At 37.4% G+C, this 18,217-nt stretch overlaps 1 protein-coding gene across 1 annotated transcript in view; it reads left to right on the top strand.

The window, feature by feature from the left end:
* LOC150078077 (protein mothers against dpp-like) overlaps window positions 1-17,737 on the top strand; it is a 96,995-nt gene extending 79,258 nt beyond the window's left edge. The window contains exons 7-8 of the mRNA XM_090385162.1: window positions 7,475-7,635; window positions 17,242-17,737. Of these exons, the coding sequence (XP_090241288.1) occupies window positions 7,475-7,635; window positions 17,242-17,481 (401 nt within the window). The 3' untranslated portion in view covers window positions 17,482-17,737. The remainder of the gene's footprint in view (window positions 1-7,474; window positions 7,636-17,241) is intronic.
* Window positions 17,738-18,217: the final 480 nt, after the last annotated feature.

Below are 18,217 nucleotides of genomic sequence, written 5' to 3'. Positions count from 1 at the left end.
AACTTCTTAGTAATGGAGCCTTTGTTAGTGAGGTTCCAGCGATTTTGCCATAGTGATTTCACGTGTTGCAAAATCCGTCTGTTCTCCACGGTTTTGGAGTTTGTTGGGTCTGTGGTGAATCCTATATGAGAGACTATTTTTCCTTTGGAATGTTGGTACAGCAACCCCTAGCACGCAATCTCCAAGTCCAGGGGAAGGCTTCCCGCCAGGACCTGGAGTGTGTGGGTGCTCACAGTGCAGCAAGCTCTTGTCATTATGAGTAATATCGATCGATGTGTCATCTCTAGTTTTTTCTTGTTGACAGCTGTGCTAGTCTTTGTGTACCAGGCCCCAGCTGCATAGGCTAGTGCTGGGATAAAGAATGCCTTATAGAGGACGCCAAGTGCCCTCTTCTTCAGGCCCCAATCTTTCCTAGTGACTCTGGCCAGTAGACTCGCATATCTTCTTATTTTTGTTCTCAGGTAGCAGAGATGTGGTGTGAAGCTAAGGTTTCTGTCAAGTATCACTCCGAGGTATTTTATTTCTGTTAGCAACTTTATGGTTTATCTTAATCTGCGGTGGTCTTCTAGGGTCAAGGAATCCTTTGAGAAGTATTGAACTTGTTTTTTCTGAGGATATAGTAAGGAGATTTGTACTAGCCCAGTTTTGCAAGTTGCTAGTGGCCCGGTTTGCTATGGTCTCCAGTCGTGCCCGGCTGTCAGCCTGCAGCATCAGAACAAGGCCATCCGCATATGCCTGGGTTTTAACATTTGGAATATCCAAATTAAGGAACTCGTCTAGGACCAGGTTCCACAACAGCGGCCCCAGGACAGAACCCTGAGGGCAGCCCCTGTGGACCGGCCTAGAAACAGAGGCGTATGGAGTGGTAACAGTGATTCGCCTGTTTTCAAGATAGGATTTGAGGCATCGATATAAGTTTCCTGTGATATGAGCCTTCCGGAGCCTGGACAGAACAGCAGGCCACCAGAGAGAATCGAAGGCCCTTGCGAAGTCAATCGATATTAGGAGGAAGTATTTTGTGTTGCAGTTTTTAGCTGTTTCAATAATATTTTCCAGAGCCTCTACAGCCGAGCGCCCCTTCCTAAAGCCATATTGATTAGGCGACATGAGGTTTGATTCTTGGAAGTGGTTCTCGATTCTTTGGTAGAGAAGGCGCTCGAAGAGCTTGCTGAAGATTGACAGCAATGCGATTGGCCTATACGACCCTGGCATTCCTTGTGGTTTCATCGGGTTTTTTAAAATGAGTTTTATTCGTGCCGTTTTCCACGAGGCCGGGGAGTGGCCCACCGAGAGACATCGGTTGAGGAGTCCCAATATTGTGTTCGGTATAGTTTCTACCACCACCTTGAGCATCTCGGGCTCAATTTGATCTATACCAGGGGTCTTTCTATTTTTAATTCTCGCTGCCGCTATGCTGAGTTCCATTGGTGAGAAGGCAGGTTCAACAGCTGTAGTTGTGTATGAGTTATTGTCCTCACATAGTTTTCTTTGTTCCTGGGTTTGAGGCTCGGTTGCAGGAAGGAAGATATGGTCCAAAATATTGTCTATAGAGGATTTCCATGTTCTGGTATAGGTTCCCTGAGCTGTCTCGTTTGCCGTTACGACTTCCCCTCTGGGGAGTTTGTTTGTGGTGACCCGATACACCACTCCCCAGGGGTTAGCGTTTCCTTCTGTATTTACTAGGTTTTCCCATGAGGCTTTCTTTCTTTTCTTTATTTTAGCTGTGTAGTAATTTCTGACCTCATGGTACTGTTGCCGTAGTACATCGACCTCTGCCTGTGGCCAGGATCTACGCGCCCTCTGAAATGCCTTGCGGGCACTATTTACCCTTTTCCGGAGATCTGTGAGCTCTGGCGACCACCAAGGAACGGCTTTGAGGGAAGGCATCTTCTTCTTGATGGCTATATCTGCCGCTTCTGTGATTATTTTTGTTACCTCTCGCTGATGCCGGTCTAGGTTGAATTCATTGGGGTGAAAGTTTTCTGCTTTCTCCGTCAGCAGCTGCTTAAAAAGTTTCCAATCCGCTTTTGATATGCCGTATCTTGGTAATAAAAGTTGTGTGACATGTTGCGTTTGGAGTGATCGGTGGAGGTTGTAAGTTAACACTCTGTGATCTGAAGTGGCCCAGTGTTGTTGTACCTCCCAAGGAGAGAGGTGTCCTGCTATGGAATGACTTGCAAGGGTTAGGTCGATATTAGCTTCCCACATAGTGTTCGAGAAGGTGTGGGGCTGGTTTGGTCTGTTTAGAATGGATAGGTCGCTGCTTGATATGTACTCCTCTAGGTGCTGGCCTTTGTTTGTTCCTCTCCGTTCTGGTGTCTCACTGCCAGGCAGGTGATCTGCAGTTTGCATCAAGGCCTAATATAAGTTTGGCGTTTGGTAGTTGCTGCAGATTCTGAAAATATTGTATTGTAGGGAGTATGTCTTCTCCTGGTCGGGCATAGATGGACACTACGTAAAATTCCCCTAAGGATGATGCTATATGGGCGCAGACTGCCCAGTTTGTGCACAGGTCTGTTATCTTAGTTACAGTGAGGTCAGGATTACAAACAGCGATGGCAGCCCAAGGAGTTTCACCGACCACTTGGACAATTTTAAACTGTAGTGGGTACCCTCTAACTTGATATTTATGTGTATAGGGCTCTTGTAGAAGAAGTAGGTCTAGCTTCTCTTCTTTAGCTTTCTTAACTAGCTGTGCTACGACAGCCTTGGAGCGTTGCGCATTGTGTTGTGCTATCTTCATCTTTGACATGTTATAGTAGTTGTTATTACTCTCCATAATTGATTCTCAATTGTTGCACACCCTTTGCTTTAATGTAAACAGGGCATTTACTGTCCCTGATGGAATGATCCGATAGTAACTTCATGGCCCTACAGTTTGCACAAACCGGGGTTTCTGCTTTTTTTGGGCAATTGTTATATTCATGCCCAGTGTTAGCACAATGACCACAAGTGGGTTGTGTGGCCAAAGCGACAACACCGGAAGCATTTAGGAACAGCCACATGCTCTCTGAAATGGTGGCTGCCCCAGTTTACATAGATTCTGGAGTGTTGGCTCAAGATTCTCCAGGTGGCCGGAGACAGTTCAACGATCCAGTTAGCAGAATTTCCATTTCTGGGCTTTGTTTTATACCTTGGTATGATATGTTGTCGTGGCTCATCGCCTGTGAGTAGCTGACGGCAGTTTTTGGTATAAATCTCCTGAACAAGTTCTTCTGGGGTCACGTCTTTGTCGATGCCTAATATTAGTATGCTTGGCCCTTTCTCTTTAGGAGGTTCAGCCAAGATGCATAAGGAGGGTATTTTAGGATTTTGTAGTATTCCCCGTAGATCTTCTGTGTCAGTCTGTATTATAACTCCAACGTTTCTTGTCTTTCTGACAGATCTAATCCTCGTGTGTTTGAAGTCATCCTTAAGCTTTTCGATTACTGTTTGTTTCACTTCCTCACTCATTTTGTGGACTTCATTTGACGTTGGTTTCAATATTACTAGGTGTGGTTTGGCGATCGGGGTTTTCTTGGGGGCTATTCCAGCCTGACCTACAGGACGATTTCCATTTGTAGGAAATCGTCCTGTTCCCACTTATTCCATTTGAATAAGTGGGAGTGCGCTGTAGCATGTGGTTTGCCTCACTGTTTTGGAGGACCTCCAATTTTGCTGTGGCAATTTCTTTCTCTAACTGAGTTTGTACCAGGATGGTCTCCATTTTCATCCAAATGGAGACGATCTCTGCGCGGAGAACAGCTGTAATCCTGTTGGTTGGCTCCTTAAAGAGACTCTTCAGGGCAGTTCGCAAAGCAAGGGACTGCTTCAGGATGGTTCCTTCCGGGAGAGCTGGGTCCATAGGGGTCTCTTGTAGTTTATCCCATGGCTTTCCTGAGGCTTTGTCATTTTGGGTGGTAGTTTGCTCTGTGGATTCCTTGTTTTCACTTTGGGAGCGAGTTTTCCTATCAGTGTTCGGTACAACATATTTCTTGTACTACATACTTCTTGTACAACATATTTCTTGTACACCGTGATTTAACTGTTAACTGATTTAACTCTGATTTAACTCTGGTTTAACTGTTATTATAACAGTTACTAGATTATAGACCTGGTTACTAGATTAATCTAGTAACGAGGTCTGAAAGAATCACTTGTGCTTAAGACATAAAAGCTGGTAAATATGAAATAAGAGAATAAGGCTAAAATCATGCAGTGCATATAATTGGAGCTGAATTGAAAAAACCACCACAATAAATATACACTGTATAAAGTACATGAAATACAGCATAGATTTCTGTGTAGATTGAAACTAATGTTGTTAAGGGTAAAATGTGAAAGTTTTCTGATTTGAGGCTAGCAAAGTAAATAGGAAAATTATTTTCTTGTAATTTTATTGTGTTCCTGTTTGTAACAAATGCACTTTTGTGGAACCCCTGACCTTCCTGACTTGTTTTCTATTTCGAAAAATGTAATTGGTTTTTTTAAATTTTGCTCATGGTGTACCGGTGTTTCTTCTTTTCTTATTGGAATGTAGTACTTACTATACAGGGTGTTTCAGAAACAGCTTTACAACACGTGTGTAGTGTGAAAGGCATTGTTTTTACTTATATCTCATTGGCGCCTCCGTAGCCAGGTGGGAAGGAGCAGCAGTGCGTAGCACACGCTTCTTGATTAGACCTTGGTTCGAGCCCGTCACCACCAAATACGGAGGATGCGGAAAGGTCAGGGAATGACCACTGCATATCCCGGAGCAATATGGCCTTAGTTGCTAATGCTCCTAAAAACCAAATAATAACAACTTATATCTCATATTGTGGCTACCTTCACAATGAGATACCAGGTATTGCACTACTTCAAATAAGTAACGTTTCTCTAGTAGAGAAGACTACTGTTATATATTCTCAGTGGATATCACCACCCAGACAACACCGTTCAAAGCTGTTGGCCTATCATCAGTGATAGGCCAACAGCTTTGAAAATTTGCCTTATCAGGGTACCTGCCCACCCACCGATGATAGGCCAACAGCTTTGAAACGGTGCCGTCTGAGTGGTGGTGTCCGCTGAGAATAAATAACAGTAGTCTTCTCTACTAGAGAAGCATTACTTATTTGAAGTAGTGCAATATCTGGTATCTCATTGTGAAGCTAGCCACAATATGAGATACAATTAAAAATGGTGTATTTACTCCGATTTTATATAAATAGATTTATTTAGAGGACATACAATATTTTGAAATGTCAGAATGTAGCAAAACACTTGAAGCGTATTGCTACATTCTGACATTTCAAAATATTATGTACATCCTCTAAATAAATTTATATACTCTTTCAAAGTTGTAAAGCTGTTTTTGAAACACCCTGTACTTAATTTTTAATATAAAAAAACTTCAATAATGTTGCGTTTTTTACATGTTATTTAAAATATAAACATTGAACTAACAGTTACTTCCATTTTCCAGTTCAGAGAACCAATGCCCTCATGGGTAGCACAGTTGGTGTTATCACCATCCTCCCCACACCAAGGGTGTAAAAGACCTGGGTTCTAATTCTGTCAATTATACAAGGAATTTTATGGCCCTTTTTCACAATGTGGCTGAGTTAAATGATCTCAGGCAAAAATGGAATGGGTTTTTTGTTTTGCTGTTTTTTTTTCCCTCAGGTTTTTTGTTCTGACTCCGGTTTTTTGTTCAGCAAACAGCAAATTGACCACAAAATACACTCGATTTACAAACGTATACACGACACTATATGGCCTAAGTTGCTGATGTGCCTAAATCCCTACAATAACCAACCAACCAACTAGAACCGATAAGAGAATTTCAAACTTATGCTTGCACACATAGAGTTTTTGTCAGACAAATAAAGGAATAAACAGAATAATAATTAAGACAAAAAACATTCTGTATAATTAAGCTAAAACAAAAAGGAACTACTTTCTGTAGCAGGTGTCTCTGCCACATCCAGCATATTTATAAGACACTGAAAGTGAAACTAACACGTTTACTGAAAGTAGCACACTCCAGTGTGCTAGTTTCATGGTGAACAGTTTCATGGGAACTGACAGATTCTTTGCATTTTTAATTCTAAGTAAACAATAATTTTTCACTTTCAAAACATCTCGAAGAAAAGTTTGACCACATTTAGAAAGGTAAAAATAATAAATAAATAAAATCAGATTTTTAATCATTTATTAATGATTTATGGGCAACAGATATTTTTGAAAGTTACTTGACAGGTCCTGCATGGCTGCTGCCAATTTAACAGCTTTATTAAAAATATTTGATTACTACAAATCCTTGCAATTCTAGTGATTTATGTAATTAGTGTAATCTTGTGGAATAAAAATAAGATTCTAATTCTAATCTTGTGTATTTTGACTGAAATATTGAAATTCCAGTGTGTTAAATCAGATATTTTAAAATTAGAATCCTGTATTTTGTTGTAAAAATGAACCATGTTGGGCTGAGAAGTATGTAACAAAGTAATATTGTTAAAGTAGCTTATAATGTGGAAAAGATTGCTGGTATCTGATTTTTACTGTTAAATGAAATTTTTTTACAAAGCTATGTCAGTTTGTTCAAATGATACTGCAAAATGAAAATCATTAATTTTCTGTGCTACAGTCTGTATTTTTTTACTTTTAAGGTCTGTTTAGTGGCGTCTTTCATACTTTTTTATTCTGTTGTGTCTCCTTTGATATAGTAGTTTTCCTTAATCATGATATTCCTGTCTTGTTTTTGATGCTTTTAAACCAAGCATGGTGGCCAGTTGTGATGCACCATTAAACTCCAAATAAAATAAAATCAACTATACAGTATATAAATTAGCTTCTGAGTACACTTGCACATACATAATGCATAATGAAGACCACAGGAATAATGTACCACACGAATTTGATGATGACCAAGGAATATATGTAAATGCAAGAGAGAGAGAGATGTGATCATGGATGGAATAAATATCCCATGAGAACCTTGATAAAAATAACAAGTCCATGGAAAGTTAGTATGAAGACAACAGTGCTAAGGGCACAGAAATAGACCTACACATTACCGACTCACTCCCTTCTATACTGTATCTGGGAAGTGCGCGCGCACACACACACACACACAGTGCCTCCATAGCCAGGTGGGCAAGTGCAGCAGTGCATAGCATATGCTTCTTGATTAGATCGGGGTTCGAGCCCGTGCCCACCAAATACGGAGGATGCGGAAAGGTCAGGGAATGACCACCGCACATCCCTGCAGCAATATGGCCTTAGTTGCTAATGCTCCTAAAAACCAAATCACAAACAAACAAACACACAAACACACATGCATCTTTTTGTACATTATTTTTTCCCCTTCTCTTTAAGAGTGTATTTATGCTATGTGGGAGGCAAAATATATGTTGAATATCTTAGTGATAGTGCTATATATTTTCAATAAGCAGAAACTGCAGGTACACACATTTGCATCTTTCTGTACATAATTTTTTTCCCCTCTCTTTAGGAGTGCACTTGTGCTATGTGGGAGGCGAAGTATATGCTGAATGTCTTAGTGATAGTGCTATATTTGTACAGAGCAGAAACTGCAATCATTCACATGGTTTTCACCCAACCACTGTCTGCAAAATCCCTCCTGGATGCAGTTTGAAAATTTTTAATAATCAGGTAATGTGTTAAATAAAGGGTTTGTTTTTTTTAAGAAAAATTAAATGATGTGCTAACTTAAATAAACTTCCACACGAATATACACATTTAAGAAATATTTGTAAATTGCTTTGGTTTTTTTCAGTGCTCTAAACAGGTGATATTGCAGTATCTGTTACAGATATAATCATGCCAGTTCCTGAATTTTACAGCAGGGAATGATAAGTTAATGAAAAATCTTTATTAGAACATGCAAATTAGCTCTGCTGAAATGAATGCCACTACACTTGAATGTTAGGGATGACATTCTGTGTTTACTGTATTCTTTTATTCTTCACACTGAGTTGGAAAATGTTGAGTTCGTAAAGTTTGTTGTTGACTGATGCTCCTTCAGTGTGATTTTCTCACATTCACAGTTTGTTGAGCCATTGACAGAATGAAGGGTGGTCAAACACAACAGGATTAAACTAAGCACTTGGAGCTGCTTTAAGCACTTTTGGTGTGGACTGCAAAGTGTTTGCCTGATAAGTTAAAATGTTGCCCATCTACGAACTTTGATAAAAATCAAAAGTGCAAAACTTGAAGAGTAAAAAGAAGGGAAGGCGATGGTTTGACATACTTCAACCAAACTGTGAATGGTTGGAATGGGGAATAGGTTGAATCAAAGAAGTTCTACACGAATATACACATTTAAGAAATATTTGTAAATTGCTTTGGTTTTTTTCAGTGCTCTAAACAGGTGATATTGCAGTATCTGTTACAGATATAATCATGCCAGTTCCTGAATTTTACAGCAGGGAATGATAAGTTAATGAAAAATCTTTATTAGAACATGCAAATTAGCTCTGCTGAAATGAATGCCACTACACTTGAATGTTAGGGATGACATTCTGTGTTTACTGTATTCTTTTATTCTTCACACTGAGTTGGAAAATGTTGAGTTCGTAAAGTTTGTTGTTGACTGATGCTCCTTCAGTGTGATTTTCTCACATTCACAGTTTGTTGAGCCATTGACAGAATGAAGGGTGGTCAAACACAACAGGATTAAATTAAGCACTTGGAGCTGCTTTAAGCACTTTTGGTGTGGACTGCAAAGTGTTTGCCTGATAAGTTAAAATGTTGCCCATCTACGAACTTTTATAAAAATCAAAAGTGCAAAACTTGAGGAGTAAAAAGAAGGGAAGGCGATGGTTTGACATACTTCAACCAAACTGTGAATGGTTGGAATGGGGAATGGGTTGAATCAAAGAAGTAAACAGAAAAGCTTTAATCTAAATGTAGCAGAAAGTGGCTGTTGTTGCTGTCTGCTACTTTCATTTATGCCCATATAAAATAATTGTAAAACTGATATATTGACAAAATGTGTCATAACTTAGGAATTACAAAGGTTTAATGTACAGCCCACTAGTGCCAAAAGTTACTTCAGTACTCTAATCCCCTAGTTAAGAGTATCATAGTGTCATTCATATACTCTGAAATTGATTTTAATTTACTGGAACAGTATGGAGAAGATAAGATCAAGTTTTTCCACTGTTAATTTTGCCAAGAGGTGACTGCTCTTTAAAATCACTGACTGAATTAGATAAAACTGCAATAAATTCCCTATGGCTTCAGGACGACACATATTAGTTGAGGTCATACAAAATCATCATTACAAAGAAAGCTTAATGTTCATCAGCCATTTCCATTTCATTTACTGTACCTCATTATGGAACTTACAGGGACTCAGTTCAAGAATATTTTGATCGGAACAATGACTGATGGGGATAATCCAGTTTCAGCTTCCAATTTAGCTCTAGATAAGTCCTCTTTCAGCCTGATTTGACATATCCCTGTCTAGTGCAAATGCAAGAACTATAACCTTTCTTGTGCACGAATACCATTAGTTTGTTAGGATGAGCTTGTGGTTTGGGTAAGCATATCAGCGATTTTGTGGGCCTCAGCATCATCATAAATAGATCACTTGCAAGTGAGAATTATAGAGATGATTTAATTTTTTGAACAGCTACTAACATTTTTTCACCTAATTCATATTAATTACAATGCATAAACCCTTTTTCCAGCCATTCCACACAATGTTTTAATTAAATAAAAAAAAATAAATAGGTAAATAAAGTAGAGTTTTCTTGCAACTAGTATTCTTACTTAATTCATTTAAATTTAATTAAAAATAAAAATAGTGCAGCATTGTTTAACTAGCTCTTAATATTGGTTTATTTTTCTAGACTTTGACAGTGATAATTTCATAATTATCACACAATTTCTTTAATTTAAAATAGTACAGCAATTAATATAACCAGTTCTTACAATCACGTTATTCTTTCCTTCCTCTATATTTGAAAACAATATCCACAGGGATTTTGAAACATCATCAATTGGCCTTTGATAGGTTGGGGTATTAGAACATTTTCTCTGAAATTTTCTTTCCAGCTAGTTTTAATAAACTTGGTCTTTTTTGCATGTGAAAAAAGTTACATGGAGTGCAGTGTTCTTTAATCTGTTATTAGAATTAGAGATGAGGTTCTAAGACCTGTAGTTCTACCTTAGCAGTTGAAGAAAGATCATGTTTGTGGATGCTCTTCCTCATTAATCATGGCTAGTTAACAGCCATGCTCCAAAAGAAAGAGCTTAACATACAGTGAATTGGCTTTCCATAATGGAAAGCCTCCACCTACATAATACTTTGGGCTATCTTTTGCCTGTAATACAGCTCGTACATGTCTTAGAATGGAATCCACAGAGTATTGCAAGGTGTCCTCTGGTAGTGCCTCCCATGTGTTGCACAGTGTCCAGTAATGTGCACACATTGCCAGGTAAATGGTCGAAGCATCAAATGTTCTTTTCCAGTTGGTCCCAAACATGCTTAATTGAGTTTAGATTGGATGAGTTGGGCAGCCATGGGAGGACAGAATTCATTGTTATGTTCTTGAAACCAGTTAGCAACCTGCTGAGCTGATCCTTGTGGCATGTTGCTTTATCTTGTTGATAGGTACCGGAAATGTCTGGATACTCATCAATGAATGGTTGTGCTTGGCCAGCAATGATAAAAATGTAGGCATTCCCATCAAGCCATTAATTAAAGGTGATAGAGTTGGAAACTGGATTCATCAGATCAGGTGACAGATTTCCACATATTGCTGGTCCAGCATTGGTGATGATGTGCCCATGCAAGGTGCAGTTTCTTGTGTCTTGCAGTGAGCTTGGGTACCTGTGACAGCCATTGACTACTATACCCTATATAAGCTATGGTTCAGTGTGCAGTCCACGTGAATATTGGTCCTGCTATTGCTACATTGTTACTAGGTGGTTAGATGGGCAATGTACTGTGTTGCTGCTGTTACAAGACACACAATGCTCACCGTTTACCATATATGGCTGTCCCACATGCAACCTTTGGCTGGTTGTTCAACTGTTGTTGAGCAAGTCATTAACCATGGAAGCACTTAACCATGTTGTCTGCTGTTGAGACACTGGCACCTGAAAGTCTTCCCCGACAGTCATTCCACGTTTGAAGTCTAAAAAATCTCAATGCTGACTCATTCTTCCTCACAGACACTCAAAAATTAATCATCACATGTTCAAACTACAATCTTATATTAGCCATTCCCAACTTTGAACTTCACCAGCATTGCAGATCAGTCCATTCCTAGACAAGTTGGTGTTGCTAATGCAAAGCCAACTCAGATTTGCACATGTGTGTGATGCAATGAATATATATTGGTGCTTGACTGGCAACTCTGATCATTCAGCAGCTGGAAAATATCCCAAGTAGGAAAGAATCCCAAGGATAATCCTGGATAATCTGTTCGGGTTTATGTCACAAAGGTGCAAAACTCATCTGTTAAGGGAGGAGTTCATACATACATACATACAAGTGGTTCCAGCTGGTTTATGGAGTGACTATTAAAATATGCAGCTTTAAAAAAAACAGTTTTTTATTATGATATTCAGCATAGTCTCCTCTGGACAGCTGTGCACTCTTCCCGGTGGTGTTCTGTAATGCCATATAAAAAAGTCACTGTTCTTTGCATTCCATTCTCTCATACAGCACATATCACTTCTTCATTTAGACAAAATCTTTGTTGATGAAGATGGTCCTAAATTTTGAATAGATGTACTAAGTCACAAAGAACTAAATCCAAGGGAATAAGAAGAGACTGAAGATTTTAAAACCTGCATCTACAGCAGAAGCCATTGTAACACTAAATCTGTGTGCCTGATACTGCATTTCCTTGTGGCAAAGAACATCTCACTGTAATGTCTCATTGCTTCATGCAGTTTGCTATTAATTATGTATAATACTGCTGTGTTTGTGACTGTATGTTCAAGGTGATCAACAAGCATCCACTCTGTGTATCCCAAAAATGAAAGCAGTCATCTTGGCTGCTTAACTCGAAGCATTTCTTGGTTAGCAGAAATGCGTGTTTATGGGTCATGTTTCGATGCTTGGAACAAGATGTACCACATCGCATCCAGTTATGAACAAAAGATTTTTCAGAATTCTGCCTAAATATCTCCAAAAGATGTTCTGATGTCTTTGTATCGTAGGTTAGCAGTCATGGAACCTATTATGAAAAACCTTTCTTAGCTTTGAGTAAACTATCAGTATTCTATATGCCTGACTTCGACATGGCAACAGACTCATATGTTCGAGTCATTTGATGATCTTTCACAACCATTTCTTCTACTGTTGCTATTGTTTCTGAATTGACAGTGTCATCTTTGCACAGCTCTCTCTTCCACAGGTAAAATTTGCATACCACTTGGCAACAGTTGGACTACTCTGCTTCAGAATTCCATAGTGTTTCTGATATATACTAGCATGGATCTGTGTTGTAGATATACCCTTCAATTGGAGATACTTGATACACACAGTTTGGATTTCTTCATTTTCATATTTTCAGACAGGTGACTTACAAAAATCCCTGCCAAAAAAAAAAAATAAATAATAAAGTGTTGTTAGTATAGTGATACATATGGATGAATCGTTTGAATGATAATTCATTCCTGCACATAAACTTTCTGACCCATCCTCATGCTAAAGATCCATTTTTGATCCCCATATCATGTTCCTTTTAAGCTATGGAAAGAGAGTCACCAAGAACCACTTTCTGGAGAATAAAAGATATGACTGAAGATTTAACTCTTTATCTGTAATGGCAGACATTGTAACAATGTCACCTGCCATAAACTGAACTTTTCATTGCCTATTTATCCTTCACTAAAGTGAAAAGTAGCCTAAAGCAGTCCCAAATTTTATACTTTACATCCCTTGAAATATTTCATAAATTTTACTCTCGTCACCTCCCCCTCCAGGACTAGTACATACAAACAGAGTTGGCCATTTATACCAAAGTTTATACCAAAATATAATGTCCTCTGAAAAGAAGAAAGAAGCCTCCATACTGCAAATCATTGGAGAAGCTAGAGGCTATTTACAGTTTTACTATTATTAAATTGTGGTACCAATAAATTACACTGGTTTACAGTGTATCTGGGGTTTGAGTAAAAGCATGTGTTAGTTATTTATGCATGTTTACTGATTACTAAACCGAAGTCCATTTGTTTATATCACGTAAAGATTTTTCACAATTCTTTAACAAAATATTACCTAGGTATTAAACGCAAATATGTACATAACTATAGTTTCTGCAATGGTTTACATTTTTTATACCCCTATATTTGTAATCAGTATCAAATATTTGCCTCAAATACAACAGATTGTGCATGTTTAACCCGTAACTACACACACACTGCAAGGTAGCCGACCTTGACCTAGGAAGGTAGACAGCCCCCACCCTGCTTTTACAGCCCATCTATGATTCCCAGAATTTTATTTTCCAAGTGGAGTCTGGGAGACTCCTGTGTGTAGTTACGGGTTAAACTTGTCTGAGCATGCACTCACTTGTTTGTACAGTCCACTCAACCACAGAGCCTATATAAGTGGCACATCCCTTATGCGGTCACAGTACTCCTGTATAAACCATCATGAGCTCTCATTGTGTGTTAGTTTTCTTTTAGTATGGCAACCAGAGGGTGTATAAACAGTCCCAACATATTTTGTTACATATGTGTTGTTTTGTTCCTGTAAAGCAGAGCCAAAATATTACTGATTTTGTAAAAAAATTGTATTATGTATACTTTGACGTTAAACTAGGCGATCAGGATAAATCGTGGGCAGTGCATAAAGTATACCATACATGTGTTGAACATCTTAGAAAATGGAGTCAAGGAAAAAAGGTCTGCTTGCCATTTGCTATTCCTATGGTGTGGCACAAGCCAGTTAGCCATGCCGAATGTTACTTTTGTGTATGTGACGTTAAAGGTTACAATTCAAAAAATAAAAAGGATATCAAATATCCAGATCTATCGTCAGCCATATGACCGGTTCCGCATGGACCTGATCTGCCTGTAAAACCTCCACCAGAAACTTTGGAGTGCACATCTTCTTCCACTGAAGCAGAAATTAAAGAGGTTAGCGAAGAGGAATGTTATCAACCAGAAAATATTTTAACGCCACAGCAATTCATGCAAGTCGAACTGAACGATTTAGTAAGGGACTTAGGTCTTCCAAAGTATGCTGCTGAAATTCTGGGATTCAGACTTCAAGCGAAGAACTTACTTGCTCCAAGTACATCATTTTCCAGGAACAGAAATCATGAAAGGGAGTTATATATTATTTTTCATAAGAAGGTCCTCTTGTATATTGCAGTGATATTGCTGGTTTAATAAGTGCCTCAGGAGCTCCATCATATGTTCCTAGTGAATGGGGACTATTTATAGACTCGTCTAAGACTAGTTTAAAAAGTGTTCTCTTGTATAATGGAGATAAATATACATCTGTGCCAGTTGCTCATTCAGTCTACTTAAAAGAAACTTATGACAATCTAAAGTTGCTTCTGGAGAAAATTAAATATCAAGATCACAAATGGCAACTGTGTGGAGACTTAAAAGTGTTATGTATGTTATTGTGGCAACGGGGTGGGTACACAAAAATGCCATGCTTTATTTGTGAATGGGATAGCAAAGCTAAAGCACTGCATTGGACAAAGAAGCAATGACCTCGGAGGCACAATCTTACACTGCGGTCAAAAAATATTGTGCACGAAAGTTTGGTGAAGCCAGATAAAATACTTTGACCTCCACTGCATATCAAGTTAGGCATAATGAAGCAATTTGTTAAAGCATTGAATAAGGATGGCAACTGCTTTAAGTACCTTTGCAGTAAATTTCCCAGTTTATCTGATGCAAAACTTAAGGAGGGTATCTTCATTGGTTCCCAAATTAGAAAAATTGGTTTTAGACATCAGTCAGTTTGAAACTACTATGAATGACGTTGAAAGGGAAGCCTGGATTGCTTTTAAAAGTGTAATGGAAAACTTTCTAGGAAATCATAAATCACAGGATTATGAAAAAAATTGTTCAAAATATGCTCGAAAAGCTTTGCAATTTAGGTTGCAATATGAGCATCAAAATTCACTTTTTGCATGCCCATCTTGATTTTTTTCCCGAAAATCTTGCACAGATGAGCGAAGAACAAGGGGAGATATTCCATCAGGACATAAAGGAAATGGAGCAGAGGTACCAGGAAGGTGGAATACAAGTATGATGGCCGACTACTGCTGGTGTTTAAAAAGAGAGAAACCTGGCACTGTACATAAAAGAAAAACGATTAAACGTACTTTTCAAACAAAGAGACAAAGGTCTGATTAATGAAAGTTTCAGAATTTTGATTAATACTTGTTAGTATTTACGTATTTTTTGATATATGAAAATGTAATCCTATCAATTTGTCATTACGAAATACAATAAAGTTATATACTTTTGTAAAAAACAATACTTTTTTATTTCTTAAATTGTGATGTATCTGGATGTGATAGAAAAAAATCTAAGTCATATTTGAAATCACAGCAACATATTTTGCTGTAGAACCTATTGAAATTCAAACCAAGTGAACAAATTTAAATTTGTAAACTAGTGTTATTTACAAAATTACTTATATTACAAGACTTACCTACTCTTACCTTTGTATAACAGGAATGCCTTCCTATGAATTTGCAATTATAATTACAGGATATTACAGTAAGATTCAAGCAGTTGTGGGATACTTCCAATTTAGGCTAAGATCAACCCAAATCTACTCAAATAATGTTTGGAAAATTGCAAAATCTGGGGTTTTGCAGCTGTCCCCATATCAAATCATTCATTTCAGCTAAAAGTCAGATACGACTATAATGTTGAGGAAATAGCTCCATCATGTACCATTCCCACTGCAGGAAGTTGAATAATCGTGTTTGGATTGTTCTCATGGCATGGATTTATTTCACTGATATGCCTGAAAGGATGAACAGAAGGCTGACATTTAATAAATTTATGAGATCGCATACACCCTGAAATACTTTGTTTTTTTCACCGGAAGGAGATGGCCACTTTCAAATAATGCAACTGCTTGACACACTAGATAGATAGACGTATTGTCATCTTTAAACCTTGATTAATATTGGTAAACATAACAGTGGATTTAGTCCTCTTTCATGGCTTCCTCCAGATTTGAATCCTGTTGAAAATATATAAGATACATTAGAACAAATAGGTGCACATACTCCGCTGCCCTCATAACTTAAGTGACTAGAGGAATAATTGTTATATACCTTCCTGCCATTAGTTGAATCCATGCTACATCAAATTCAAGAAGCTGTAATTCATGCCTGTGAAGGTATTACAACCTACTGAAATTTTGGATAAACAGTACATGAATGGTCACAATTCAGAAATGAAGCCCTAATTTTACTGCTTAAAATAAATAAAAAAAAAACTTGAATTAGATTCATCTAATTTTTCCACAGAGTTCTACAATTTGGTTTTAGCTTAGCACCTTCACTGCTGGCTTACCTTTATGAACCAAATTCAAAAATTACAGAATTGAGGCAATCTGGATTGTGGAGGACAGAGACATTTCTGGGCTTTCTTCTCACTATGACTGAATTATTTGACCATTAGAAAAGACTGGACAAAAATATCCAGTTGTTTCCATCAGAAGAAAATAGTTCTTAAAGTCGGGTAGTTTTTTTTCATCCAAGTGTATTAAAAAACCCACAATGCACTTACGAGTCAGCACACAAATAACATGGTTACTGGAGGAATTATTTAATATATTTGTGTTTATCATATTTCATTATTATCATCTAATACACCAATGGTGTATTAGATGATAATAATGTAATACACCAATGGTGTGTTACATCTAATACACCAATGGTGTATTAGATGTTTGATTCATAATTATACTTTTTTTTTAACTGTTCAAAATTCGCAGCATTTAATAAAAAGTATCTAATTGACAGATTAAATGCCTAACTTCTGAACGTTGACATTAACATGATTTCACTCTTACCGGACATTCTGTAGGGGGAGCATTTCCGATTTTTATTTTTAATTGTATCTATTTGATATTGGGTGACTTTTTTTTTTTTTTATTCAGAAGAAAGATCCTGTGTAATCATTGAATTTGATTAAAATTAACCAGAAAATATGAGTAATGCTTAGTTTTTTCTATATTATTGCTATGTAGCTGTAATTTGCAGTATAACATAAGGGAATATATGTAGTATTTTTCTTTCTACACAGGACTTTGCTCAGTTGCTAAGCCAAGCAGTAAATCATGGTTTTGAAGCAGTATATGAGGTGACCAAGATGTGTACAATCCGTATGAGTTTTGTTAAAGGTTGGGGTGCAGAGTATCATAGACAAGATGTTACTTCTACTCCCTGCTGGATTGAGATTCATCTTCATGGTCCACTTCAGTGGCTTGACAAAGTGCTAAAAGAAATGGGCACTCCACACAATCCTATTTCATCTGTGTCATGACAGCACTTTACTCTCCCAGGCTAATTACACTGCTGTTATGGAGTTCCTATACAGTACATTGTGTTCATTGAATCAGTGTGTGATAATGCACCACATTCATGTATTTGCAACCATGCATCATGTACGTTTTTATTTTTTTTGTTGTGTGTTGCATAAACTGCTATGCATAATTTCAAATTATTACTAAATGCCACTATTTTTTGTATATGCATATTCATTTGTCTATTGTAAATTTTGTGCATCAGATGTTTTAATTTTGTTATAATAAGGTGTTTGTTTAACATTCACCACGAGACTACAAAAATAAAAATGCAAGCAAATGATAGTTTTTGCTGCATAGAAATTAGAGTTGTATATTATAAAATACATGAATAATTCAGATAGAAATCTAGGTTTTTCTTTTATTGTATTTATACCCTTATGATAATTTTAATTGTATATAAATTTGCAATCATTTTTAAGTCGTTCGTTTTCATAAACACTGACTTTTAATCAACATTTTTCATGCTGATTAAAAGCTTTTTATAAGTAGCGATTGAGCTTACAGGAAAGATGAATAAAAATATGCTGTTTTGAATAAACTGTTTATTTTAAACAGAATGTAAATTAGCAGGTAGGCTCATCTACATTCTGTACACAAAATTCATATGCGCTAATATCTAACTAGAAGAACAGTTCTATCTACAAGTAACTTGTTAAAATCTTGTTAATAAATCACAGTTGCTAGGGACGAATT

The sequence above is a fragment of the Mastigoproctus giganteus genome, chromosome 11 (genome assembly GCF_048544385.1).
Source record: "Mastigoproctus giganteus isolate SK-2022 chromosome 11, ASM4854438v1, whole genome shotgun sequence".
NCBI lineage: Eukaryota > Metazoa > Arthropoda > Arachnida > Uropygi > Thelyphonidae > Mastigoproctus > Mastigoproctus giganteus.
Note: the sequence above shows the minus strand (reverse complement) of the source record. Positions and strands in the feature narration are given on the sequence as shown.